Source organism: Gallinula chloropus, assembly GCF_964237585.1.
Source record: "Gallinula chloropus genome assembly, chromosome: 6".
NCBI lineage: Eukaryota > Metazoa > Chordata > Aves > Gruiformes > Rallidae > Gallinula > Gallinula chloropus.
This window is the reverse complement of record NC_140091.1, coordinates 29,477,043-29,504,803: the sequence shown is the minus strand read 5'-3', so window position 1 is coordinate 29,504,803 and position 27,761 is coordinate 29,477,043. Positions and strand designations below refer to the sequence as shown.

Sequence of the window (27,761 nt, the reverse complement as noted above, 5' to 3'; positions counted from 1 at the left end):
TTCCACTAACTTGAAGACATGCTACAGTAAACACATATATTTGGCTTCTTCATTCTGGCTATATCTTATATAAAGTTGAAACCAAAGAACAATAAATTAGCATCATAATTGTCTACAGTGGAAACTATCATATACAATATAAATAAACTATTCAAAAGCCAGCAATCTTCATGAAAAAAAATTAAAGGATTAAGATTTTATACAGTTTCTACAAGTGATTGTGCAGCCGATAATCTCAAAAATTAAAGTCAAAATGAAATACCCCTATTGATTTTAGTGTCTCACGACATACAGTAATTAAGTACTGGTAAAATAATTACCAATTTAAAAGAAATAATAAGGAAATCACTGCTCTGCAATTTTATCACAGTTTTTTCCCCACAGGACCTAAAGAATGTAAACACTATGTTTTTGTTAATGTTAGAGAGTAATACTTTATTTTAAACCTATGTTGATCCACACCTGCACAGTTACCTTTAAGGGTAATGAAATAAGGCAAGACTTATACCTGTGGCACTACATGTTAATACTGATATCTTCATTTGGACAGAGAGAGAAATGTTTGTTCTTCTCTAATATTTGTTCTGCAGCAGACTTTGGCCTACATAGACACAGCAGTATCACTCTTCTTTGTGTAAAAGACATGTATTACTTCAAAAAGGAAAAGTTTTGTTACATATTACAAGTTTGAGTTGAAATGTAGTTTCTTAATTACTGGCAAATTTAAAGATCACTTCTGAATAAGCTCCTTGGCTTCATCAGGTCATACCATGAATTTGTCCATTCTTGTGTCACTAAATGCATTTGTTGGAATTTTATTTATAGTTTAATGCCAGTATTTGGTGTCCTACATTTTATTTTATTTTATTTTTTTTTGGTCAAAGAAGCTATTGCTTGTGATGGCTAAAATATCTACATTTCCTTTATTTGGAAATGGCCATGAACATATAGCAGGGCCTTATTTTAGCCACTGCGCTAGTTAAATACATAGATGAATTCTTAATTTGTTTTAGAGTACTTATCTTAGCTGTTTAACAGTAGTAGAAGAGGGATACTGCCTGATAGAGCAACATGAACACATGACAAAACAAACTTCAGAACATAGTAAGAATGCCAAGCTAACTGGATAACAGACTCTTCATATCAGCAATTTGCAGGCCTGAGAGACCGACGGTCAAAACCAGCCTCAGGATTTGGTGGCGATATTACATAGCACGTGGCCTATGCCAGCTCTCTCTTACAGCTTGTTGAGTGGATGCCACATCATTTATCATAGCAGTAAGTGTTGGGTCCTTGGAAGGATGACAGAAGATGCTATAGATGCAGCTTTGCATCTATTATAACTGTTTTAGAAGTCCTGCTGTACAGTGAAGGAATTCAGTGCACTCAAATTCCCCACTATTTTAGCTTGATAATACAGATCAGTTTGGGTTTTTTCTCCTAAGTTTCTTCATACCGGCAATCAGCAGAGTTAAATATACAAGAATCATTCTGTCTTTTTTTTTCATATTGACATTGTTGATGGTATCCACTTGGTAAGTTCACTCCAGTATCAAGTCCTACATAGATTCCTTTGGGGATGTGTAGCATATGATTCACAGTTTGCAATACAAATACCCTGATACATCACTTATTTACTATTAGTATTTGATTATTATACCATTTTGCAAAGTCTTAAAACCATGTTTTAATTAGTGTTGCTTGGAGCAGTTCAGAATATATATATATTTTTATTTTTTTTTTCCTTGAAAGCAGAAGCTCTAATGGGTATAATTTATGCTCTCTTTGCATGCAGCATTTCAATGAGAAGGTTATTACATGGCACATCCCCGTTCAGGTGTTTGTAGTAGAGGTATTCTTCGGCCTGCATGCTGATGGCCCGGATTTCTGGTAGTCGCAGGAGGAGCTGCCCAAATTTGTCTGTTTGCTGTGGGTAATTACACATTGTGTAGTCCAGCAGAGCAGCATTCACTTGTTCCTGAACACCTTCCACAAGCTGGAAGTTCTCAAGATTTTTGACATCTGAATGATAATTAAAAAAAAAAAAAAAGAAGGTAACAATTCAGTTGCATTTTAATTCCTGTTTATGAAGGCAGTGTTTCACTAAATGGCTGTATTTTTTTTTCCTCCTGACAAAAGCATACTTTACAAGCTGCTGAATATTCAGTGAACCCTTTTGCCAACTTTCCTGGGAAAATGATCACAAAAGAGCTTTAGCGGAGTGTCTTGTTGAAATTCTGCATATACCTCAAATCAATTAGACACCAATGGAGTCTGAGCAAGGTCAGCTCTTTTCACAGCTTACAAAAAGAAAGGTTGAGGATTCCTAAAGTAGAAGACCATAATGTATTGCTAGCAAATGAGTCCCGAGAGGAAGCCCTATCTTTAACCTAGTGTGTTACACAATTCATATAATTCTGTATTAATTTTTCTGACCCAAGGTGAAATCTGTGTCCAGGGTATGATGTAGTTAATTCTAATAAAAAGTGACAGGGTTCTTGTTTCTGTTTGACATTTTCTAAATGATTCTGAAAGCCTTTGACTTGTCTAGCCTATGTTAATGAACCATCTGGTACACTCCAGTGACTGCCAAAATAATCTTCCCTACTAGAAACTCTCTAAAATATATATTTCACTGACTAATGATCTTTACAAAATGAAATCATTGTCCTTTGGGTGGAATACCAGATAAGAATGGTGCCCTTTAACCTGAATATGGTTTCTGAAATCCACACGCTGATTTTTTATTTTATTTTATTTTTTTATTGGACAACAGGGGCATTTACATCACTAAGGCAGGTAGAGTTTGTTCACTCTGCCTCTGATTATCTTCTATCTCTAGATGGCAATTTCAAGCGCTGGAAATGCTGGCCAGAGATAAACACCAGGATATTAACTCCTCATTATTTGCTTCCCCGTGTAAAAGTTACTCGGATGGCATCGTCTTTTGACATGTCTAGAGAATGCAGCAGTTATTCCAAAGCTTGCCAACTGCAGCGCTGCTATAATGCAGAAAGAGTGAAGTGATCAAAGTGCTCTTGCTGGGAGAACTCGTTTGGGTTGGTGTTTATCACTTATACCATCTAGAGTACTGTAACATGAGTTCTAGTAATGCTGAACATGGCAATGCTGAGCATAACTCTGCTGCTGATCCACTCTGAAGACAGATCTGCTCTTCTATGGATATTCTTGGAACACAGGAGTTGGGGAATTTGGCATTGTAAATGCCAGCCTTTGATTGAAGGGGAAATGAGTGGTTTCCTTTGCAAAACAGGAACACACGTAGGTCCCCCAGTCCAGCAGCAACCTGTGAGGCTGTGGAAATTGGGTGTCACTGCACCTTTTCCTAGAAGTACTTTAAATAAATATTGGTACCTGTGCATAACTGTGTGCTGGAACATGAGGGAAAAGGGGAAGTGGTTGGAGGAGGACAAGAGGATAGCAAGGACGCCAAGGATCCTAGTGGCAGCCCAGGGCAGCAGCCTCCAGGGCCTGAGTTACAGGCTTTGAGGAGGAGCCTCTCTGGAGCATGCTGGCTGCACTTCAGATTCACTCCTGCCTGAGCTGTAGCGAGTGTTTCCTGCTGGGGTCAGTACTGCCTGTCTCTTTCCTGTCCCAGTTTCACTGTGGAAATGAAGTGAGCGGCTCCTGGATTTGTGCTGCTTGCTTGGGAACTGGGGACACGACCTCCATCTGAATTTTGCTAGCTGGCTTAAGGAACTCACTAGCAACACTTGAATTATGATGGCTGTCCAGGAAAGGTCATCTGAACTTTGCCTTATCCAGAACTGGGAAATTCAAAGCTGCTATGCCTGGTCACTTAGCTATTTAATCCCAGTTATCCTTTGGCTGGTCTTTCTGGCAGTGCCTCTGGAGATCTTTGGCTGGTCATGCTTTCATGTATTACACTGGACATTTTCTCACACAAAATGTAGCTGTTTATTTTTTCACATACCTGCATAAAACTCCCAAGGTATTTTGGAGCGAGTGTAACCTGGTTTAAATATTGTGTGTCCTACACGTATTTTCATAAAGTTAAGAAAGGAAGAGTAAGAATTATTTTAAATGGGTTGATTTCAGGTGCAAAATGCAACATGAATGAATTGTTAGAACATAAGAAATTCCCACAGAAAACAGGGACTCTGCTGGAGATTAATATGTGTTGAACGGCAAGATCAAATGGTATGATTTCAGAATCAGTATTCTGAACTTTTTTCACCCATTAAAAATCACCTTAAACGTCAGGAAGTTTTAGAAACTTTAAATTCCAAGTGCATCTTTCTGTGGCTGCCTGTCTGTTTTGAATGGTATTGTGAGATTAAATTGTGCTGACTTCTCCCAAACCCACGTTCACTCTCATGTTTTGCTCTCTTTCCAAACGTTCCCGTGTGGAATGTGTTATTATTTGCACCATCACAACACCAATTTTTACAAAGATCAAGAAGAAAAAAAATCTGAGAACTGCAAATGTTCCGTGTTTTCCTGCAGAAGTGGTGAATTGGATGTATGTTTTATAGAGATGCAGCCTGTCTTCAGCTGGTTTAATATCATGCTCCTAGCCAAAAGGAAGCATAACGTTTTTTCTCTGTTCCCCCTGTATTCATAGGATCGGTGGCTCCTGGCAGTAGGTGCATTAACACATCGTATATGTGCTCCTATACACTTGTCAGCTACGTGGCCTGGCTTGAACTGTGTGGAAGTTGCAGAACTACAGGGAAGAAGGTCTGTGTTAGTTTTTTTCCCTCATCTCAGTGGACAATTCTTTAAATATTCATACGTGGCAATGTAAGCGCTGAAGTCAGATGTAAAAACAAGTCCAATTAATGCGAACAGTAAACAGAGAGGAGTTCTGGGGCTTCCATACCACATCCAGCCTGAGGAAATACTTTTAATGTATTTCCTCTAAACAAATTCTTGATATTTGTGGTGAGGCTCAGTGCTTGTAAACAAGATGTTATTAGTTAACCAGTGAAAATGTGTAGAATTTTCCTGTTTCTATGCTGAATCAGATAGTCATAGCCCAAAAAACTACATTTAGGACATCACTACAGAATTCACCTGTGGTTAGACCTTTCTGGGACTGTAGTTTTAATAGTGGAGATGTAAATTGATAGCCTTGGTATCCTTGATAACCAAATAGGTATTTTGGAGTGAGTCTTCATGAAATAGCCAAGATTTCTGGATGTGACTTCTGATAAGTGCCCTCATCTCATGTATATTTACAACAAATGCTGCAGTAAAGGAAATGAGACAAATTGAACAGAGAGGAGGAAGTCCAAGGGAAGGGGCTGAGAGTGCTGTGCACAACTCTGTTGCCAGGGCTAAACTCTCATATGAGGTTTTGTGTGTTGCTAAAAAAGGTTTCCTGAATGCATATTTGTGATATAAATTGCAGTTATTTTTGAGAGAGAATCCCAAACTCTAGCTCTAGTAAAGATGAATAACAGCTAAGGAAAATGGGAATATTGTTATTTCCAGTATCTCCAGGTTTCCCCACACAGAACAAGAAATGCTATGCAGTTTTCACTTCTGGAACTTGCTATTTAGCTGATAGTGATACAGATGTTAATAAATCAAAACTTGGTGTAGAAGTAGATGGTTTTCCTGTGGCTTTGGATTGGTTTCTATCCTCAGTACTTACTGTATAAGTCTGGCTAAAGGTACATGATTTAGTTGCCAAATAACTTCTGTTTTTTTTGCTAAAGATCCTTTGAATGCTAATGACTTAACTTGGTGAAACATGAAGTGATCCTGGTGTAAGTGTGCTGAAGGCAGTGCTGCACAATGAGTGTGAAACCTGCTGCTGATGTGTACAGCACAAGAGTCTGTCTCGCTTTCGTGGGATTCATTCCTCTCTGCTTTTTGGAACCAGAATGTCTCTTATCAATCTTTACAACTGTTAGTAACAATTTAAAGTACACATGTTTAAGCTTAATGCAAGAAATAATTTGCCGAGGTTTAGGCACTTGTAAATTAAATGAGTAGGAATAGGTCCCCCCTCCCACCCACACACCCTTTAAATCCTAGCAGCTAGAAAAAGTGTTTTGTGTTGCTACAGTAAGTATCAGTCTCTTATCTCTTCTACTTTATTCACTCAGGGACTAATTACCAACTTTTTACATGAAACAGCCTTACTGTGAGCTCACAGTGGGGCGCACATCTTTTTCTATCCTTATTGGAAAGTAAACCCTTAGGTCTTCTGGAATATATTATATGTTTTACAAGAAATAGCAATTGCTTTTCTGTCAAACAAAGAATTTTTGTTCTCTATAGCTTACTTTTGATGATTAAGACAAAAACAGTATTATACTGTGTCAGGATCTGCTTTGCAGTCACAGTAAAGATCTGCCAGTATTCCCAGAAATCTCCCATTTTGATTATTTCTACATCTGCTATAAAGCTGTGCATTAAGCTGAAACTGCATACAGCATTCAGCCCGAGGAGAACACTTTTGCATATTTTCCCCAAAAATGGGTCTGGTCTTTAGAGGGGGAAAATATTTAGGTTTCAGAGAGATTTTTCTCCCTCTCATATTCCAAACATGAAATACTGCAAGTTTGGTGGTGTACTAATCTGTAGAGAGCTGCTCTTGGTCTGGGAATTTTGCAAAGAAAAATGAAACAGAATGAGAGATTTAAATTTGAAAAACAGTAACTCTTTAGGAGTTGCATCAATATTTCCCAAAGAAAGCCAGTTGAATTTTACAGCTCATGTCTTTTATCAGATACTCGTTCTGCACGAAGGAAGGAAGAGGTGAGCACACAGACCACTTGGCTGCCTCTCTGACTTTTGCCCTATCACAAGTCCTGGTATTGCACGGATAAAATGAGGTTGTGCTTAGGCTTTTCTGTGGGGAGAAACGTCTCACTTTCACAAGGCTTACAGTCTTACAAATAACTCCAGGCAATAGGACTCAATACCAGCCAGGGGTAGAGCTTTCTCACCCTGAATGGGCTGATGAGCCCCATCGTTTAAGGACTTTAATAAACCCAACCAGGCCCGATGCTTATGATGTCTTCCAAACTCCAGTGATGGTAGTTTTGGTCAGGTTGAGCTTCAGGCTCGTGGTCTGAGATGTTTCTCTGTGCTTTCCTGCCAGACTGCATGGTCTAACAAGCAGCATTGCCCCTGCTAGAAACTTCAGCTTTATCAGGGAAAGATTCACCATGCATCCCCAGCCCGAAGCTGGGGTTCTCATCAGGCTTTGGTGTCAGGCCAATTCCTGTTTGGCCTTGAACATGGAATATGTGAATTCTCATACAGGTTTTTCCCCAGAGTAGTTCAAAGGCAGGGGAGTGCCCAGAACTGAGGTGACGTCACGAAAGGTTCCTCTATTTTAACACGGCTTTTTCCTAATTTTTCCCCCCTGCTTTCTGCTAGCTCTGCAAACCCTGCAGGTTACAGGGCTTAAAACACAGGTCGATTTTTGACATGTGATAACAATTTTTTTGAGGGCAAGAGTAGTAATGGTTGATAAAGTGCCAATCTCTGAGAATTACCCACAATTCTCCTTCATTGAATCTAATGGCGACAACAGCGGTTCTATATAGCACATCTGTCACGAAGGCAGATGTATGCCATTCTCTAAGCTAAGCCTTCTTGACAGACAAAATGCTATAATGAAGGAAGATTTATGGTAAAGATAAGCTCCTTACTGCAAAAAATTCCCCTCAATTTTATTACAGCAGGGTTGTGCTGAATATTATTCACTTAGAAGTCATGGGAAACAATTCTTGGTGGATGTGTTTGTTAATCAGTGGCATGGCACTATATTTTGCGTGTTCCAAACTTTGGAAAACTTTCACATTATAACAACAAAACCCATTTTTATTTTCTTAAGACACTCAAGTCCAAACTGAATGTGTAAAAACTTTTCCTGTCTTTAGAAGGATTCTTTTTTGGCAGTGGTTAAATTATCTGCAACAGCGCAACGATCGATCTCTATTTACTAGGGTCATAAAGTAATTTTCATTTTCAGTTGAACACAACATCAGATAATGGGCACACTGTTTTGAAAATCCTGATTATATTCTTCTATAGCAACGCTTTTCATTCATGTCTACGTACTGGACAATTATATGTATTTCTAAAGTGAGAATTAGATGCTTGTGAAAGAACAATCTCCTAATTCTTAGTCTGAATCTCATTTCATCCTCTCAGTCTTCAATCCTGATGGAAACTTTGGTTTGCTTCAGAACAATCCAGATGAAATAAAACATATTTTGATGTTGTTTTGTAGTTGTAGTAAGCTTCTTTCTAGACCTATCTAGCCTATCGAAGCATGGTTTTCTGTTCTAAAAAGATTGCAAAATGGTAGTTTGTTACTGAGAATATCAGCTCCTGATGTCTGTTAAAAACTGTGCTTCTTGACTTCTGTGAATAATTTTATAATTGCTTTAGTTACTGTTAGCTCTGCAAGGGAGAGGGAGCTATAGGGAAACAGGATGAATTCCTCTCCTTGCGCAACTGTGAAATTATTACTAAATTTCGGTTGTTTCTTTTCTTGCAGACCCAGTAAAGACAAAGGGCAAAACCTAATTTGATTTCTGACTCTTTATGACTGGTGTAATTACTGAGTCATCACAGCTTGACTTTCAACAGCTCATGCTGAATTTACTGACTCGAAAGTTAAACAAACAAACAAAAATTTCCACTTACTTCTTGTCCTGGCACCCCAGGAACCTACATCCTTATTACTAGCAAATGAGGCATGCACAATATGGCGGTCATTGAAACACAATAAAACCAGATCCTGCCAGGCCTCTGTGGAGGAAGAGCTGCTCACAAGCCCTGGCCCAAAGTCCACTGCCAGCTACACCCATAAATACAAAGTGCAGTGTTTCTCACTGAGATTCATGAAGGAAAAGCATGGCCAGGTACAGCCACACAGCCAGGGGTGTGGAGTCATTTGGGATACTGGGATGACAAAACTGTGGCCCAGTCAAGAAGATGCCAGGCCAGACCACAGACACTAAGTCCCAGGCAGTGGTTCCACTGCTGGCATTTCATTTTAGCCATGCCTAAACTCCAGTGCCACCTCACTTTCACTTTCTAAAGCTTCCTCCATGCCTGGAGTTACGCCTCTACTGATGTCCCAGACATCAGTGCTGTCTTTGGGTGAGCACTACAAGGTGTTGCTTGTCTCTTGTTCATCTGGGACTGAGGGCAGCCTATTGCCTGAAGGCTTATTCTGTATCTTGATTCGTGCTTAAGCGTTTGCTGATAGGATTAGGTTCCACATAAGAGAGTAGCTGCTGCTGACATGACAGAGGAGCAGGAATTTTAACAGCACTTGTTCTGTTGTGTCTTCAAGGAAATTCCCCAAACAACTGGAGTGTCCCACCATGCCAGAGGGTGGCCTTAGCTATTGCTAGCTGCAGGCTGTGCTCAGTGAAGGTCTGCTCCAGTCTTTGGGTTGAAGCTCTGCTGCTGCACCACAGCTCTAGGTGGTGAGGGACCCTGCCTGGGCTGTTTCTGGTTCCTGTTTCCAGGTTTGTTTGTATATCTGGTCTAGTTAGTGACCACTTAAGGTAAATGACAGATCGATCAAAAAAAAAAAAAAAAAGTAAAAAGGTCAATCTAACTCCCTTTTCCAGGGAAAAACTGTGTTACCAGTATCCCATGGAGCCATGGTCATATTTGTATGCTGGCACTTGTTGACAAATTAGGACAGAAGTGATTCAGTGAAGGTTTCACATTTTCACATACAAACTGAGAAAGCACGTGAGTCAAAACTAATTTATCTTAACTCTTCACCTAATTTCAGATTCATATTCTATGTCTGGGCTAGAAATATTTGTCTTCTGAATATTCAGTTGGAATAAGCACAGATAAGAAAATTACTGTGTTAAATATCATGGAATCGTGGTATCAGCATCTTCAGTATATAAATGCTTAAATGCAGACAAATCTACACCCATAGCACTAGTTTATATCACACTTCCAGTTACCAGAAAAAGTATCACATTTGATAAAAGCAGAAATTAGGCCTCTGTTAAGAATTTAAAAAATTAGAATAAATAGTGAATTTATTGAACCAAATGGTTTCTACAATTAATTTCTGAAACATCATTTTAATCTTCAATAGCACATGAACAATATGGGATTGTTGGTGTTTTAAGGGTACTGGCTGTCAATGTCTACAGTTTGTAGGGTTTGAATTGTTTAAGATGTCATAAATATTTATGAAGTTCCTGGGAATGGTGATAGGGACATCATATAAAATCCTTGAAGTTATGAACTGAGGCAGAAAGGGTGTTATATGCAATTTGCAAGAAACAATCTGTTATTTAGCTGAGAAGCAACCGAATGGTTAGGGAAAAAAAAAAGGAATGAAAAATTTAGAAAGATTTGCTTTTATCTGGAAGATATTTACTCTGCCTTTTCTTAGGCATTTGCAACTTTTCTGAATTATTTGATTTCTTGCAGTCATGAGAACTCTGCACATTACCTCCCCTTTCCCTTTCTATCACTCTCCTGCTCCTCAAGTGCTGTTTAAAAGAGGAATAATGGACCGGATTAATCTCAGAGGTATGTCTACTGCCTCCACTGGAACTACAGCAAGGGGTGATAGTCCTAAAAGAAGAAATATAAATATTTTCTGGAAAAATATTGAATACAAATTTCTACTGAGGCTAAAACACAGAAGTGCAGCTGCCACTGAAACCCTTTTGAGTAGCAGGCTGTATCCTTTTATAAAGCCCATCTGTCTCTGCAGAGTATAAAAAATGCATGATCATAAAAAGCAGTACTCCTTAGGGGAAAAATCTCTCTGTACTAATCTTGTAGTCACTTTACAAAACAGTTTTTAATCCCAAATTTGCATTTGATTTTCAGTCAGGAACTTTTGTGGTTTTTGCAAAGTTTTCTTATTCCATTAGAATAAGATATGAGGTACAGTTTGTTCAGGTGGCAAGTCCAGACTATGAATAAACCAACGTTATCATATGAAAGAGAATTAAACAGGCAGATCCAAGTGGGGATATATTAAGCCAAATTTAAGCTCCAGTAGTTGAATTTAGCCTGTACTAGATGTCTGGTTTGCCTCAGGATATATTCAGCTTTCCAGCTAATCGACTGAGGAAAACTGCCTCAGGTATGATAAAATTTACAAGAGAGCTCAGTCGAGTAGCTCTTGTTATAAATACTAGCTTAAAGGCATTCTTCTGGTCTTTGGGATCAGGACTGTATTTGCATTTAATTATTATATTTCAAACTTTTTTTTGAACTTGGTTAAAAATATTAGACCAACCAGTTATATCATTATAGTTGTTTGCACATAAGGGTAGAACTTAATTTTTTTTTTTGTTACCTGGTAAATTTTGTTTGGCTTTATCCTTTTGTTGAGATCCAAAGTCCCCTGGGAGCAAAAATTATTATGATACAGTCTCTTTAAGGGAAGGAAATATAATCAAGTGAAGGTGTTTTAGTGGTATGCTGATTGAAGAGGTAAAACACTTTGACTTTCTGTCAAGGTAACTGAGAAATAACTCAAAGTTTTAAGTCTTTTGCAATATTTTGGAACAGGGCTTAATGTGAGACAATCAGCCAATCATCTTTCAGACATATTGGTTTCCAAAATCTATTTTCCCTCTTTTTTGATATTTTTAAAGACATGGTTTTAGTAGTTTTATGTGACAATATTTGCACTAACAGGGTTTACAACTAAGTTATATCAGTGGAAGCTGGTTCTGGTTTAGAAAGAACATGGAAAAGATCATTACCTCTGCCTGTGTAAGATATGGCCAGTGGAAATCAGTGAAAGAACTGTTTTCTTCCATAATTATGTTAAAATAATATAAAGAAAAAGGCATTCATTTAATTGCTTGGTGCTGAAAGCACTACTCTAGAAAGAAATTTGACTCCAATTAGCCAGACGTTTGAATTTTACTCATGTTATTCAGAAGAGCTAGACATCACTGTGGGCAGGTATAGTTCTTTGCTATATATGTATGTAGATGTAACTGCAGGCAGCTCAGAGGACCACTGATGGCACACTGAACCTGCTGTCTCTCAGATGTTGTGTCAATTCCCTATCAAATTAGCCTCAGCAAAAAAATCACTGGCTTGGAGGAAAAGTGCCGATGAGTTTGGTCCCATCATACACGTGTCAGTTATCAGATCATTACCATGCCTGACTGTAACAGCCCACAGATTTGCTTAAATACAATGCACCATGCACTGAATGGTGCTCACTGGGCAACAGGAGAGCTGGTGGCCCTGAGCCAGGGCTCCTGCCACATCCCCCCGTCCCTCTGTCTGGCCCAGGGCCTGGGCTTCCTGCTAGGTGGTGGGGAAAAGAAACACTTTGTTCTCCTGTGCTCTCAGGCTTGCTTTCATGGACAGTGATCATAACTAAGGCAAGTAATTTTCTCCAGCAGTATTTCAAAGCATATTGTCTGACATGGATCTGAGTGGAAGTTGCAGATTTTGTTTTTTCCTGTGACATATGTCTGCGCTTAGTTGTGGGAGTGGTTTGGCAAACAGGGCTGGCAGAAGCTCAAATGGGCACATCTGCAACACACTGGCACTCTGCAAGTGTCACTGCTGGCACACAGGATGCACTGGAGAAGCACCCAGATGTGTGTCATCCTTTGGACTCTTTTTCTAAAGATTTTGATGTGTAAACCACTCTTCTTTGTCCTTATTGCTTACACTTTTAAACACACAAATAAGAAAGCTAAAGAAAAGTCCACCTGAAAGGCCACTTGCTGACATGGGTACCCATCAGTTAAACAGATGGAGTAGAGAAGTGTGGAACAGAGGAAATACTCTTACACCTGCATTTCAAATATGAGGCTCTTCTAAGAGTTTTATTTCTCAGCTAGGTCTTCTTGACAAGAAGCCCTCATCAGAAAGGACTGGAGGCTCTCAGATAAGATGGTGCCTCATCATGCTTCAGTTGCTCAGTAGAAACAGCGATCAGGTAATCTCCAGATTTGTTCTCACTGCCCAGCTCAGACCAAATGTTTGGTCAGATATGGATGAGTTGTTTCCATAGATCACATAGTCACTCACAATCACGGATCCCCATTACCCTGGGAGCTGCTTCTAACGTGATGCCAAAAAACTTATGTTCCCTGCACCAGGGCAGAGGTAGGTTTTGGTCCCCTGATGTGACATGCCAGCTGAAGGAAGCGAGTGTGCTGCTGGCACTGCATGGTGTCTGCTGCGATGGCCTGCAGAGGGGCTCAGGAACATGAGGGAGCTTAGTCTCATGCAAACTGACATCTGCATTTTTCCTGCCCTGGCCAGGCTCACCCCACCAGCGACATGCATATCCCCAGGGTCTCAGCAATGCTCTGCTGAGTCCCTCAATGCTTTGTTGAATTAAGCTCTGGATTTTGCCTTTATAACTTATAATTGGGAAAGATTTTTAATTCCAGATCCACCTCCACCTAAATCAAGACTCAACTTAAGGTTGATTCTAGCTAGATCTCACTGTAGTCTTCAAAGCAGGGGGGTTTCCCTACCTACCTACCTACCTGTAAGTATTTTTTGTACAGACAGGGTTGTGAATTGCCATTTGGGATGGACTTTGGGTCCTTTTGTTTTATGGTAAAAGTTGTATGAGTTAGTACTACAAAAATTGCAGAAGACATTTTAGTTTTTTTCTTTAAAGGTTAATTTTCCTGAAAGTCATGTCCAGAGCAAGAAAGAATGCTTTGCTGTAACCTTGTGGCCATGGCTGACAGTGGGATATGCATTTGGCAGAATGCAATTCATGTAAGCATACAGGTGCATCCTCATGCTTTAGGTTCATGGAAGTGCACCTAAAACCTATGGTACTCAGCAACAAGCAGCATGTTTCTAGCTGTGCATCACCATCATCTCAAAAGGCCAAAATAACCACTGACTCCTGCAGCACAGCTGCCTGCCCACCCTGACCCTGCAGAGACTCCTACCCAGCAGCTGGAGAAACGGCCTGTACAAGCTCAAGGCAGTAACTCACATTCACTGTTGTTGCCTCTCTTCATTTACCTTTGCTAACTGAAAGTTAATATATTCCCAGAGGCAAATAAATATATTAAAACAAAAAATTACACAGGTTTTTTTCGAACTGTGCATTGAAAACCAGCTTAGTGTTTCTCCTAGAGCAGAAACACTCTAGTAACTCTTTCACCTCTATTGTATTGGTGTGTTTAACACAGACTATTGGTCTGTTCACCTTAAACAAAGTCAGCTTACTTTGACTAGTATGATGTAGACTAGTTTAAAAAAGATTAACACAATTCTTACCACTTCTGTCAAACCAAGCTTAATGAGCTTACAGCTAAATACAGCCTGGCAATACTTTATTTATTCTGAAATTAATTTCCTGTGTCAGCTTCAATTTTTTAAAAAAATAAAAACCCCACAGATCCCAGCACAGCAAATACAAATCAAGCCTGACAGCTGGGGAAAAAAATCACATGCTGGAAAAACTTGACATAGAATCCAGTAGTGTCAAAAATCCTAGATATTTGTTGTTTCAAATTCAGACATTCTTCATTTAGACCAAAATAACAGACATTTATAGTGCACCTTACTGCTGGTGACTATTTAACAGCTAGGTGCTCTCACAGCATGGTACTCTTTATGTGCACAGTAATGAAAGTTTGCTATTGATTTTTCTGTAGCTGCTTGTAACTATTATAGTTGATACATCAATAGAAAAGGAAAGCACAATGTTTCACAGGAGGCAGAAAATCAGAGAATACATGATGCTGTGACAGTAAATCATGGCATAATCTCGAGAATTGATAGATGGTTACTGCTAACTTGAAACCCATGGCTTTCTCTGAAAAGACTAGCCTATAATCGCCCAATATGTTCTAACAGACTGACTGCCTGTAATAGTGGCAAAGGACACAACACAATGTTTCATCTTCAAAATAATGGTTTCCACGAGCCAGGTTGTTTTGTTGTGGTGGAATTTGTTTTGTGTCTTTCTGTAGAAGGAGGGAGAAAGAGTGGTTTGAATTCTGTTTAAACTAGTACTCAAAGGTTGTAGGAAAAAGAGGGTTTTTTTCCAGAAGAGAGCACAGGAGGTTTTTGTTTAAAAAAAAGAAAAAAAAAAGAATTGTCATTAATTTTTAACTTGCAAAAGTCTGCAGTTACTTGAAAAGGAACCGCAAAAGAGCTGATTATTCCTGAGATCAAAATATTGGAGCTGTTTTCTCAAGAAAGGCAAATGCAGAGAAAATACATTTACCACGGCTGTTTCCAGTTCTGCAGCATCCTGAAAGGAAGCCAAAGGCACGTAAGTAATTGAAAGCTCTTTTAAGTGTGTTTCTCTCCACCACAGTTTTGAGGGGCACAACGATCTCTGAATTTTACATTATGCCAAGTGAATTTTTAGCAGGAATGTTCTTAATTGCTTTGTTTCCTCTTTACTCTCTGCCTCATCTCTGGTAGTTTTAGCTATGGTGTTAATTAATTGTGAGGGTCTTTTTTTCCCTGTCTCAAAACAGAAAGTGAGGAATGCAGGTAAGAGCTGGCCAGGTGGAGCACAGTGTGCAGTCTACATGACACCACTCCTACAGTAACCTCTTAGTAATGTTCCTCTATGAAAGAATATTTTCAGTGTGCAATGTTTTCCAGCACTGCTTTAGGGAATGAGTCTGACACGCATCCTTTTCAACCTTGCTGCTGACTCCATTCTCTAAAGCCAAATGTCTCCCCAAAAGAGGTGGACTTAGGAGAAAGGAGTTTCTCAAACTGCCACCCATCCAGACTGCCTCTTAGACCATGGGATTTCTCCCAGTGAAAGACTGGATAGCATTGTCTTGTTCTGACCATTTCACTGGTCTGCACTACAATTTTTGGTGTAGAGAGAGAGGCTGTTTTAGTATCTGTCCCAATTCTGATGTTAAAAACTTTCTCCTTCTTGAGATGAGACTTTCCTTCACCTGGCAAGCAGAAGTGCTGTAGGTTTATAACAAACACCAATCACTCCCAGTACTGGCAATGATGTTAAATGTAGAATTTTGCTTATTCGTCTTTGATTAATCTTATAAAGAACAATTCTTAAAATATATTTAGGAGGATGGCCATGTACAGATTAAACTTTTGCCATATGGACTATTTTGGGCCTTACTCTTTCACTTTGTCCCATGCATGACAGCTCTGCGCAGGACCAGAGCAATGCAGGGAGCCCCTGCTCTGAGAGGTTCATCCAGTCTTGACAGCAGTTTTGCCAGAGCCTAAGGAGTTGCAATTTTCATCTCTCCTCTCCTTTCCTGCCACCCAAAGTCATCAGAACATACTCCTAGTCAGGAGCTTGGGAAAGTGTTTTGGCACGGTCCCCTCTGCCTCGCAATTCATGGTCACAGCTGTGTTTGAGGCTGGGCCATAAAGCTTGTTGCTGAATTTTCCTTCATTGTTTCTTTCCTGTTTGCTTCTATTTCCTCCCTCCCCACCTCTGGCTTGCCTTTGATCACAGCTCCATGGTTTCTCTTTCCTTCCTGGCCTTTTCCCCCTGTTTTCTTGACTCCTTTCCTATTTCAAGCCCTTCGATCGCCCTCCATTCCTCTGATCCACATCATGCTGTCCCTCTTTTTCATTGACCCCTTCTGCTCTACCCAGATAATCCTCTTCTCTGCCACTTTTCTCCCATCACTCATAGGTTCTTTCTTTCCCCAGACCTCCTATTTAATTCTTCTACTGCTACATTTCATTGTTTCTTTACAGTACTTCACCTCCCTTTTTTAAGTCCCTTGGAGATAGCCGTTGCTTTCCTTTCTCTTCCAGTGTCCAATCTTGCACAAGCAACACGGGGATAAGAAGAAGAGGGGAATTTGGCATAGTCTACAGTGCGTCTCCAATAAATGGCTGACAGTAATTTATATATAACCTCTCAGGTAAGAGCCTGTGCCATGATGTGTGCTTTTTAACTAGAAACACACAAGAGGCAGATTTTAGTCTAGTCTATACATTCTGCTTTTAAAAGTATGTAATAAGTTATCTGTTACTACTGCAAAGTGAATTCAGCTGTTATATTCCTTTAGCATGTTCCTTGTTCAGTGAAGCACTTAGCACATGTTCCAGTTAAGACTATAGGGTGATCTTATTTGCTCCCAGATTAAGGATATTAATTCCTTTTTCAGTGTCTTAACATATAGCCATTTATTCCCGTGTTATGTTGGGAAATTTGACTAACAAATGTAGCCGCTGATGTTAAACACTTCTGCCAATAACAGAGAAAAGATCCTATATAATCCCATGCTTCCTCTGTTACAAATATAATACATTTAAACTTGGACCTTAGCCATCTAAAATGTGTAATAAAAATGGGACAGAAATTGTAAAAGTGTTGCAAAAGTAGAGACGTGTAAATGTGGGTTATGTGCAGGTCATTTCCCCCCTTACAGGAGCTGATTCCAAGCCATATCCACTAGTGTTCTATAAAAATACTAGAGGAGGGAAAAGTGCAGAGCACACTGATGGGGTTATTCTGAAATCCCTACTGTCTCCACACAAAGGCAGCAGTACAGGATACAAATATTGCTTCATAACAGTGTTTCTAATTACTTGCAAGATTTGTAATAAGATATATATGACCTATTTTTTTCTCAAGTGTCTGAATCTGTTGTTATTTCACAAACTTGTAAAATATGCATTTTGGTGTGTGGGGGGGAGAAAAGCAACATGAAAAGAAAAAGTACTTGCTGAAGATGGTTAATCTTGCAGCTGTCACTTAATCAGACAAGATAAACCAATAATGATCACATTGGATCAAATTCATGCCTTGAATGATGCCATTGTACTCAGAAGTTACATGAGAGATGGATTTGCAACATTCGTTGCATTTCGTAAAATAAAATCAGGACTAATCAACAGTGATTATTAATTTTCCACTATAATTTATCATAGTTCATTCAAAAAACTCAGCCATGGAACAGAAGGATATCTCTGGAATTCCTGCAAGAATTTTATAATTCATGACTCCTATGAAGAATGATCAAAGATTTATTTATTAAATATACTGGTTTTATTCTTAACTATACCTTATAACCCTGGCATTTGTAGTTTATTCCTTTTATATTATATGGTTTTTTTCACAAATATTTCATGTAGGTAGATGCTTGTGAGAGAGACACTGTGCTGCTTTCATACTGCTTGCACAATGTGTGGAACCTCCATGGGAGGCCGTAGTAAAACTTGTCAGCTCCCTGAAAAAGTGTTCTTAGGAGCAAATGGCTGTTTATCAAAGTCATCACTTCATACAGCATCACTTACAGTCTATAAGAAATTTAAGGAACGATATTTAATTGTTTGGATTTTCTACAGGTTTTGACAGATAAAGTGAAGGGATTATGTCTTTGCTTTTGCTTCTCTATAAAGAAATCAGAAAAAGCAGAGAAATAAAAGAACAGGGCAAAAGAAAATCCACTTTGTCCTGCATGTGCTAAAATGCTAAAACTCACCTCTAAAAAGTAGCCTTTCAAAAGATGAATTTTCAAATTTTTTGCAAAGTTTTAGACCCTAATATAAAAACACAGCAAGGAACTATTTTTATGTTGAGTAATTTCTCACAATCTATCTAAGGTATTTTAAATCAGGCTCCTTTTTACAATGGCCTTTGTTAATGGTATCTGTAGGTGTTTCAAACATTGTTTCAATTTGATTGTACCTTACATAGTATCTTTAATACTCTGGATTTCACCACTATTTACAATAGTAGATAACTATTGTTTTCATATATCAGATAGGGTAGTTGAGATATCATTTAAGAGACTTCAAAGCTCCATAGTCAGTAATGGGGTTAGAAGCAGAATTAGGAACAAGAGTGTTGATTTCTCTGTTGGGCAATGCTGGCTCCATGAAAGGAGAAAGTCACTCATGAGATGATTCTGAAATGAGGTTTTGTCCATATTCATTTACTTTACTTGCTCAGAGGATTAAAGTAGTGACAGAGTGGAGTAGCCTGGCTCATTGGCTTGAGACCTAGAGAAGAGTTACACATTCCAGGAGCAGACTGGCCACTTAAATGTTCTGGACCTCATCATCTCTAGAGCAAGATTTATCCTTAGTTTCCAAGGCAATGTGGGACATGCAGCAGTGAGGGACTATAAACAATTGCTGACAACTGCTCACATAAGTTATCAAATTCAAACTGGCAAATGGAGAAAAGTTGATAAAGACTGTGAAATTAGGATTCATTATAGATTTAAACTTCTTGCCTATGAAATTTCCCTTCACTGTTTGGGAAATAGAAAGGACCCATATAATCATCATCATTACCTCTGTCAGCCTTCTGTTCAATGCAAGCCATAGATCTGCACCCAGCAGTTGGACATCAAGTCTACAACTTTTGAGCTGCATCACAATAATTTAGAGACGCGGTCATCCCAATTTCAGATTTCCTAGAAATGGAGCCTCCAATATATCCAGAAATGAGGGCTTCCAAAAGACAGTGATCTTCACCTCTAAATTAGTCTATTTCTAGACACTGTGTCACTGTGAGTAAGAAGTGAACATGTTTATTTCTAATATAACTAATCTGAAATGACTGTCACATAGCTAATCCTGCAAATCTGTTCTCACTGACTTCCACAGGATGTACATGGGAGTGATTGTTTACTAGATTAAACTTTTAGCAGATACCATGTTGTCTCACAATATTGCCTTTTTATTACCACAGCTTTTCTTCCTTTGGCCTTGGCGAATGGTGCTGCCAAGGTACCCTTCTGAGCTTCCCTGGCTTTTTGATCTACCCTATTCCCTGCTACATCAGATGTAACTTGTGTTCACTTTCAAGATCTTATAGCTATTCCTTCCCTACCTGTCATCAGTCATTCATTGGCATAAGGTCATGTCCTGCCTCTGACTTGCCCACAATGACATCTCCATTTCCCAGTCTCACCACCTTTACAGAGTAAGTATTTTTCTGCTTTCTCCACTCTGCCTCTCATGCCTAATATGCCAGATCTATTTATCCACCTTCTTCATATTACCTCTCAAAAGTGTTTGCTGTGACATTTGAGACAAGCCTGGGCTGTAAGTGCGCTGGAATCATGCCCATCATCCTTTGTCTGCCAGTCAACACCTGTTCATCATCACATATGTAGATTGCATACTTTAAAGGAGACTTTTAAAATATCATCTGCTGTTAAGGATTCCTAATCACAAAGTTAGGAAATGTTACTATTAATAAGTTTGTCACAGTGAAAGGATCGTCTTAGCTAGATGTCTCACTCTACATGCTCTGGTTTCATCCCCAGCCTATCTGCAGATGAGACATACATTTCAAATGAATACTGTTACTGCAGCAAAGAATAATCAAAAATACAAGAGGGAAAATATTTTGTCATAAATTAGTGTGTGGAAAAACATACTTAAACAATTCTTGGTTCTCTATTGGTTGACTGTCAGCTAATAATAAATTATATTTAGACCCTCCCTTGTTATAAATACATATTGATTAGTTTTAAACTCTGAACTTCAGAATGAGTTATATCTGGTCATTGCTAAACTGCTCTCTTCACTAAGAAAAAAAATCCCCAACACCTATTATACTGCATTTAATTAAGACAAGCATCAGCTTTATGTACCATTATTTGCTTCTGCCAAGTCTCCATGGTATAAATATTGAGCAGTCACATCTCTTGAATACTAATCGATCCTTCCTGAATCCCAAATGAGTACATAAAGTTTAGGAAATGTTTCTTTGCCAGTATTATCCTCCAATCCTTACTGTAGTTAGGCATTAAGTTTGAGATATGAGCCTGGATTTGACAAGGGTGCAGTAGATATTTTTCTCAATTCAGATGTAATGTGGGAAGTCCTGAAAGCCCTGGCTGAATGCAGAAGCCCTTTACTGCTCACTTACTGGGGTTTACCAGCTGCAATCTTACAAGTACACTTGGGTAACAGAATGCACGAAACTGCCAATGAATTTAATAAAACCACCTCATAGTAACGGCCCAGTTGTATGTGTGTATTGTAAATAACGTATAAATGTATATATATATATGTGTATATATAAACAAACCAGATGTGAAAGTAGTTGAAGATTTACAAACTACCAAAAGTAAAACCAGCTAGTGACTACTTTGAAGAAGGCTGCATTAAACCCTAAGTACTGTTTGTCATTGCGAGCAAGAACTGAACACACTTATGATGAGGGGTCCGTCCCTGGATAAGTGCTCCATTATGGCTTGCCAAGAAGACTGTCATTCAAGACTTCTCAAATTCACAGCACCCACTTCAGATCATAGAATCATAGAATGGTCTGGGTTGGAAGGGACCCCAAGGATCATAGAGCTCCAACCCCCCTGCCACAGGCAGGGCCACCAACCTCCAGGCCTGGATCTACACAAGGCTGCCCAGGGCCCCATCCAACCTGGCCTTGAACACCTCCAGGGACGGGGAATCCACCACCTCTCTGGGCAGCCTGTTCCAGCACCTCACCACTCTTTCTGTAAAAAACTTCCCCCTAATATCTAATCTAAACCTTCCCTCCTTTAGCCTTAGTCCATTCCCCCTTGTCCTGCCATTGTCTACCCTTTTAAAAAGTCGAATCCCCTCCTGCTTATAAGCTCCCTTCAGGTACTTGAAGGCTGCAATGAGGTCCCCCCGCAGCCTTCTCTTCTCCAGTCTGAACAAGCCCAGTTCCCTCAGCCTCTCTTCATAGGGGAGGTGCTCCAGCCCTCTAATCATCCTTGTGGCCCTCCTCTGAACCCTCTCTAACAGTTCCACATCTTTCTTGTATTGGGGGCCCCAGATCCTGGGACTGAAAGTGCTTTGTAGAGACAAAGTAGTGTTATCTGTGAGCTTACTGGTATCTTACCAAAGAACCACCAGGCCTGTTTTAAAGGAAGGGGAATAGAGTCCCTCAACGCTAGAAATGGCTCATACCTACCCAAGGAGCGCATGAGAATTGTGATGCTGGCACTCTGGATCATCTAGACCACTGTCTCATCTTTGACAGTGACCAGGAGCATATGCCTTACGGGACAGTTGAAGAAGAAGAAAAGTGATACCCCCAGGAACACAGGCTCCAGCAAGCTGGAGTTTTGCAACAGGCAGCAGTAATAGGTTGTGATTTTCATAGATTTCAATGGATTTTTCTTCCAGTAAGTTCTCCAGATGACTTTGGTAACCAAAAAATCTTTCACTGTCTTGTGACATCTTGGAGCAAGGAGTGCCAGAACTGGATGATACGCTGTGTTGAGGAATGTATTCTTGGATTTTGAGTCAGTCGCCTGCTAGTTTAATTACTTTCATTCTGGTACTAAAATATCAGAATGATGGGTGGAAGAAGAAACACTTTGGCTAATTCTTGTTGTTAGTAATTTCCCATATTTCACAGCCTGTACTTTGAAAAGCTAGTGCTGCCTTGTTACACGGAGACTATGAAAGGCAGATCTGTATTTGTTGAAAGTATAACGTGATCATTCAGATGACTGCAATAAATGCCAGAATTCGCTAGGTTATGCCTTTATGTCTCTATTATGCTTTGGTGTCTACAGTTCTGCATGAATTGGTTCTTGTCTAATTTTCCAGTCTTGTTCCCCATTTTCCTTTTGGTCTGATAAAACTCCCTGCCTCACTAATTCCTTCATTTCATTCTCCTATTGGTTTTGTTTGTGGGCCCTTAAGCATCAAAAGTACTACAAACATGTAATCAATGTTCTTTATTGTATTACTTTCTGTTGATTCTTACACACTTATTTTCCTATCTGCATACATGATACCCTGAATTAAACCCTCAGCAGAAACTGTGGAAGTGAAAATCTGTGCAGCCTCTTGTTTCATCATTGTTTGCTGCTGCATTTTTTCCTTATCTTTTCTGTGTATTTGGATTGCAAGCTCACTGAGGCAGAGATTCTGGCTGGTCTGTAAATCTAATAGACCAAAGATGTTACATAAAGTAAATTTAAAAGTGCAACAGCTAATATAAAGGGGGGTGGTTTTCACCTCCAGAATATTGCAGAAGTGTATAGATGTGAGTTTATAGAACCAGGTAGAACAGAGCACAGGCAGCCTTTGTGCTGCTGCTCCCCAGGTGCATGTTTGCAGAAAGCACCTTCTAGTCCTGTGTATGGTGAGGGTGCAGTCTGCCTCAAAGAATGCTTCATTTTAGCCTGTTTTATCTGTGTGAAGATCTTAACAGGCGTGTTTCTCTTCTAAACATGCAAATGGTGGAGGCCAGTACCTCCAGTACCTCCTCCCATCTCACCTCTGACACTTCAGGTAGATTTGAAAGCAAGGGAAGATTAATTTGCTAATATTCCTCTTATTTAATGGAAACAGGAATGGAGTATTGGATGTCCCAGTGGATTTCTGCTGAACCCTTAAGTAAGGTTGTGGTTTGTGTGAAAATCACGGAGTTTTTTGGTTGTGTTGTTGAGGTTTTATTGGGGGGTAGGTGTTTGTTTTTATTGTTGTTTAAGCAAGAGCCTGTTTGCCATCCACAGCAATTCAATGTTTACCATTTCCACAGGACCCTCTTCTCTCATGTTAAGTGAGATGTGAGATCAATAGTGGCTCTGCAATTATTTGTCCATTGATAAAGCCTTCATTTCTTAAATGAAGAACATTTGTCTGTGTCCTGACAGTGATAAGGGAGCAGTACCAGTCAGCTGCTGCCTAGCCTAGCATTTAGGTCCACGGGCAGACAAGTGGCTGGACATGGGTCAAATGATGTCTAACTTTCTTCCTATTGGCATTTCACTTTACAAACTGCTCTGATGGGAGGTTTGACAAATCATCCTTGCTGAGTTCAGATAATAAAAAGTAGCTGGACAAATGGGAAGTTTTGGTAAAGAGAAAACACTGGCTGATTTCAGGTTAAGTGACTGGTCTGTAAAACTCCCGGATGGTAAAACTGTTGTGTCAGAAGAGGATAGAAAGTATTCCATGTAAGGCACACATTTGGTGATTCAAACATAATTGCAATTTAATCATTTAGCAAATTTAATTGCTAAACAATTGATCTGAACTTTACACTGTGTCAGGAAGCAAATCAAAGAAACAGTGAGACACTGGTTTTAAGCTCCAGCAAAACCAGTGTGAAATTCTCTTTAGCGAGGCCAAGATTTCAACCCAGTGGAGCATAGCACTCCTATTTCAGCCCCAGAATTAGAGAATTCAGCAGCACATGTGGGCTGAATTTTGGTGGTTTGTCTTTTTGGTTTTTGTTTTTTCTCAATTTCTAATTGTGATTTATCACAAAGAAAGAAGGGACTTTCTAAACTAGTGTCAAATTCAGTAGTAAAAATATGAAGAGGATGCTAAACTGATGCATTTGCTTTTCCTATCTGCAGTGTATCTTGATTCAAACCAGCAGTTGTTAAAGACAAAGAAAACATTTGTATTTATTTTCTGATAATGTGAACTGTGGGCTATACTGGTTATATGCTACAGAAATAATAGATGTATTATTACTCTGGGATTAGGGTAAATAAATTGCATTATCCTCACTATATCTAGCTTTGGGAAAGCTGGATATGTTTATTCTCAATTAGTGGTAAATTTGATAAACAGTTATACAGTTGTGTGATCAGCATCTTTCTCAGATGAGCTTTTTCTATATTTTAAACACGAGTTCATAAAGTCATATTAAAAGTAGGCTAGCAATCAAATCTGTCAAATATTTCTGCATTCCTTCCCAGTTTTGCAACATTGTGCCTGGTCTCTAACTTCCCACCAACTGTGTGATGGCAGTTGCTGAATTGTCACGGCTCTGTCTAGGCTCTTTTGCTTGAAAAAACCTGCCAAATGCAACTATGTAGTCAAAAAATCCTGGTTTGTGTATCTCTTGAGCTACTGATTTTTAAAAATCCACCTATCTTCAGATTGTGGGGAAAAATTGGCCAATATACCCAAGTTAAACTGTGGTTTGGTATGTTGATTACCTTCACTCTCTTTGCCAGAGTTAAGGCAAGAAGACTTCTACATATGAAAACACAGGAATGATGCCACAGAAAACAGGCATGATATGGGGTTTGCAAATATGTTGTAAACCTCAGCCAAAGAAAGGTTGCAAAGGATAATTGCTATCAGAACTGGTGTCCTGATTTACTTCAAAGCAAACTAATAGCTCAAGATAATTGAAATGGGGATTGATAACAGAAGAACATTTCTAGGCCATCTAAACAGAGGACTTTCAAATAAATCCTGCTGGTAGATGGATCGCTCCTTTGCAATAAAATGCTTTAGCTTCAGCAGTCCAGCTCATCTTCAAATAAAACATTCAATCAGCATCTAGTGTACCATTGCAGTAAAGACAGATATTGGTACACAATTCAAACATGTCTGTCAGAGATCAGGTAAGGGAAGAAGTGACTAGAAGGTGGCTTAGCAGCTATACCAGGCTACACAACCAAAACTGGGAAGGACAGTTTTGATCACAAGACCTGTTTCTATCTGAGACCTAACTGTGAAGTCAGGTGTCAGTCAGACTTGTTGATTTGTGTAATGCTGTTTTGGTGTGCGATGAGAGAGGAAAACAATATACCTGTGTTGTGTGGTGAGCAGGTATGCAGCAAGGGAGCTGCCACAGAGGACCTGACTCATGCAAGGACAGTAACTTTAAGGGAACCCTGGTTGTAGATCATGTAAGTGGATCAGAGCAATGTGATGAAATTGAAATGTAATCCAAAATTCCTTTGTGTTGTGAGAGTAATTGACAGACCACTGATGGTGCAGTGAAGCGGTGAAGGAAGGGGTCCCTGCTGGTGTGTTAACACCCTTATGAGCCTGAGCTCTTGCTAATCTAAACTGCAGCTGAATCCAAACCATGCACAGAATGGTGGTCTCCAGTGTGAATGTGATGATTGGGCTGGTTGTAAGGAGAGTGACTTGTTCTCTGACTTGTTAACCTGTGGGAGCACAAGATCTGAAGTACTGACTCAGCTAACTGGCTATCTGCTGATAACAATATTCCAGATATGATGGACTTGCAATTCTCCAGAGATTGGCAGTGACTGGACTGAAATATGGCATGAGAAACTACTGAGGGTAGACAGACAGGCATCCACTCAGGTATGAAGATGTATGGAAATGAAAGAAGACTTTCATGTACAGAGAAGTAAGAACTACCTAGCTGTAGAGACATTTGCCTTTTATAACTGATGGAGGTAATGTAAAAGTTACCTAACTCTCTCTATATTGCTACTATATAGAATTAAACTGAAGAGATGTCACACTTCAGAAACTAGTTACCAAACTGTTCTGACTTACTGAATAATTGCTGAGTCAACTGTACCATTACATCCACACAGCGTTGGTCAGATGGGCCCAGACAGACTGGATGGCTCAAGGGAGAAGGGAGCTGAGCTCTTGGTGCCTGGAGTGGGTGTATACAGTATGACTGCAGCAGGAGTTGTGTGCTGCTGGCTGCAAAGGCTAAAATAAATATGCACCTCTCTAAGCTTCAGCAGCATCTTCTTTAATGCTGCCATTAGTCACAAGCATTTTCCTGTATAAACCCTTTGGAACCTTTGATGGGTAGATAACGAACAATTACCTCTCTCATTTAAAATCTAGGTAGGAAAAGTGAAATGATTTGCATTTTGAAACTTTATTGCTTTGGGTTTTGAATATTATTTTACTGTTAGTAAACTAAGATAATCACTTCTGAAATGCTAGGAAAAAAGACAAAAACTCTTTGCCCTGAAGGAGATTGCCATCTTGTGAAGAGACAGACAATGTGGTACAGCCATGAATAACAAACAGCTTTACAGGGCAGCCTCATGTCTGTATGGTTATAAAAAACAAACAGCTTCTCAATAAATTAATTCTGTGGATTATTGACTTTGTGTTGCCTTTGAGAGGCTTTGTGTTAGACATTTATTTTTCAACCAAACACTACACTAAAGAACAATAGTTTAAGGTTTTATTGGTTTGGTTAACACTGTAGCAAGAACATTCTTAGAAATGTATAAAGGCTGGTATGTCTTGAAGCACTTTTTATTCCATTAAAATTACAGGGCTGGATTTTCAAGAAGAGCCAGGTGAGGTTTTTGAATATTTTTTTTATTATTAAGTGATATATTTTTGGCATTAAGACCAGTTTTCTGTTGGGACGTCTGAGATGTAGATGTGTGTCAAATGCACCTAGATACTCAGGTACAATAATTGCTCTCAGTTATTTGTGTAGAATTTGATGCTTAGCTAGTTTTGACAGCCCTGCTGAATGCCTACAAGCATTGTTAGGCACATCAGTGTCTTCAAAAACCTGACTTACTTTTAGGATGTGAGGCATCTTATAAACTTCAGCCAGATGATTCGTTCATACTTTTGGGCACAAACTAAGTACTTAGCAGGAAAGGGTATCTGTGCTTTCTGTTTCAGTTTTGTCATCATTCTCATTAAATATTTGCCTTGGTCCTCTGCAGAGTAGCACCTAGCTTTGACTGTTGCCAAGTGCAATTTTGCAGTATGCTAAATAACGCACTAATGGATTTCAAAGGTGTTGACCCTTTCTTAGCGGCATCGTAGGCAAGTGGTGTGGCTCCAAGACTCCGATTAGCAGCAGAATTAACTCTTTTCATAGTAAATAAGAGAAAAATAGGATAGCCTGGCTCTGTGCAAGCTTGCAAGGCATTCCTGCCCAGCTGCTTCAGAAGCTGAGCACACAACCTGGCAGAGTTAGAACTAAAGGTGTAAGAACAATTCCTAAATCAATACAAAGTACTAGAAGAGAAGATGAAATGATCAAACAAAAAGGCCACCTAAATGCGAGAGTTTTCCAAATGCACTTCACCTATTCAGCTAATTTAAAATATTACTGAACTGAGATGAATTCTCTAAGTATTTGATCAGAGGAAAGC

The 27,761-nt window shown here is 39.3% G+C and overlaps 1 protein-coding gene across 2 annotated transcripts in view; it reads right to left on the bottom strand.

The window, feature by feature from the left end:
- Positions 1-312: 312 nt before the first annotated feature.
- Positions 313-27,761, bottom strand: part of NR5A2 (nuclear receptor subfamily 5 group A member 2) — a gene marked incomplete at its 5' end in the record, with an annotated part of 96,199 nt that continues 68,750 nt past the window's right edge. For both annotated transcript variants that reach the window (XM_084266366.1, XM_084266367.1), the window contains one exon: positions 313-2,022. In XM_084266366.1, coding sequence (XP_084122492.1) covers positions 1,775-2,022 — 248 coding nt within the window. In that variant the 3' untranslated portion in view covers positions 313-1,774. The remainder of the gene's footprint in view (positions 2,023-27,761) is intronic.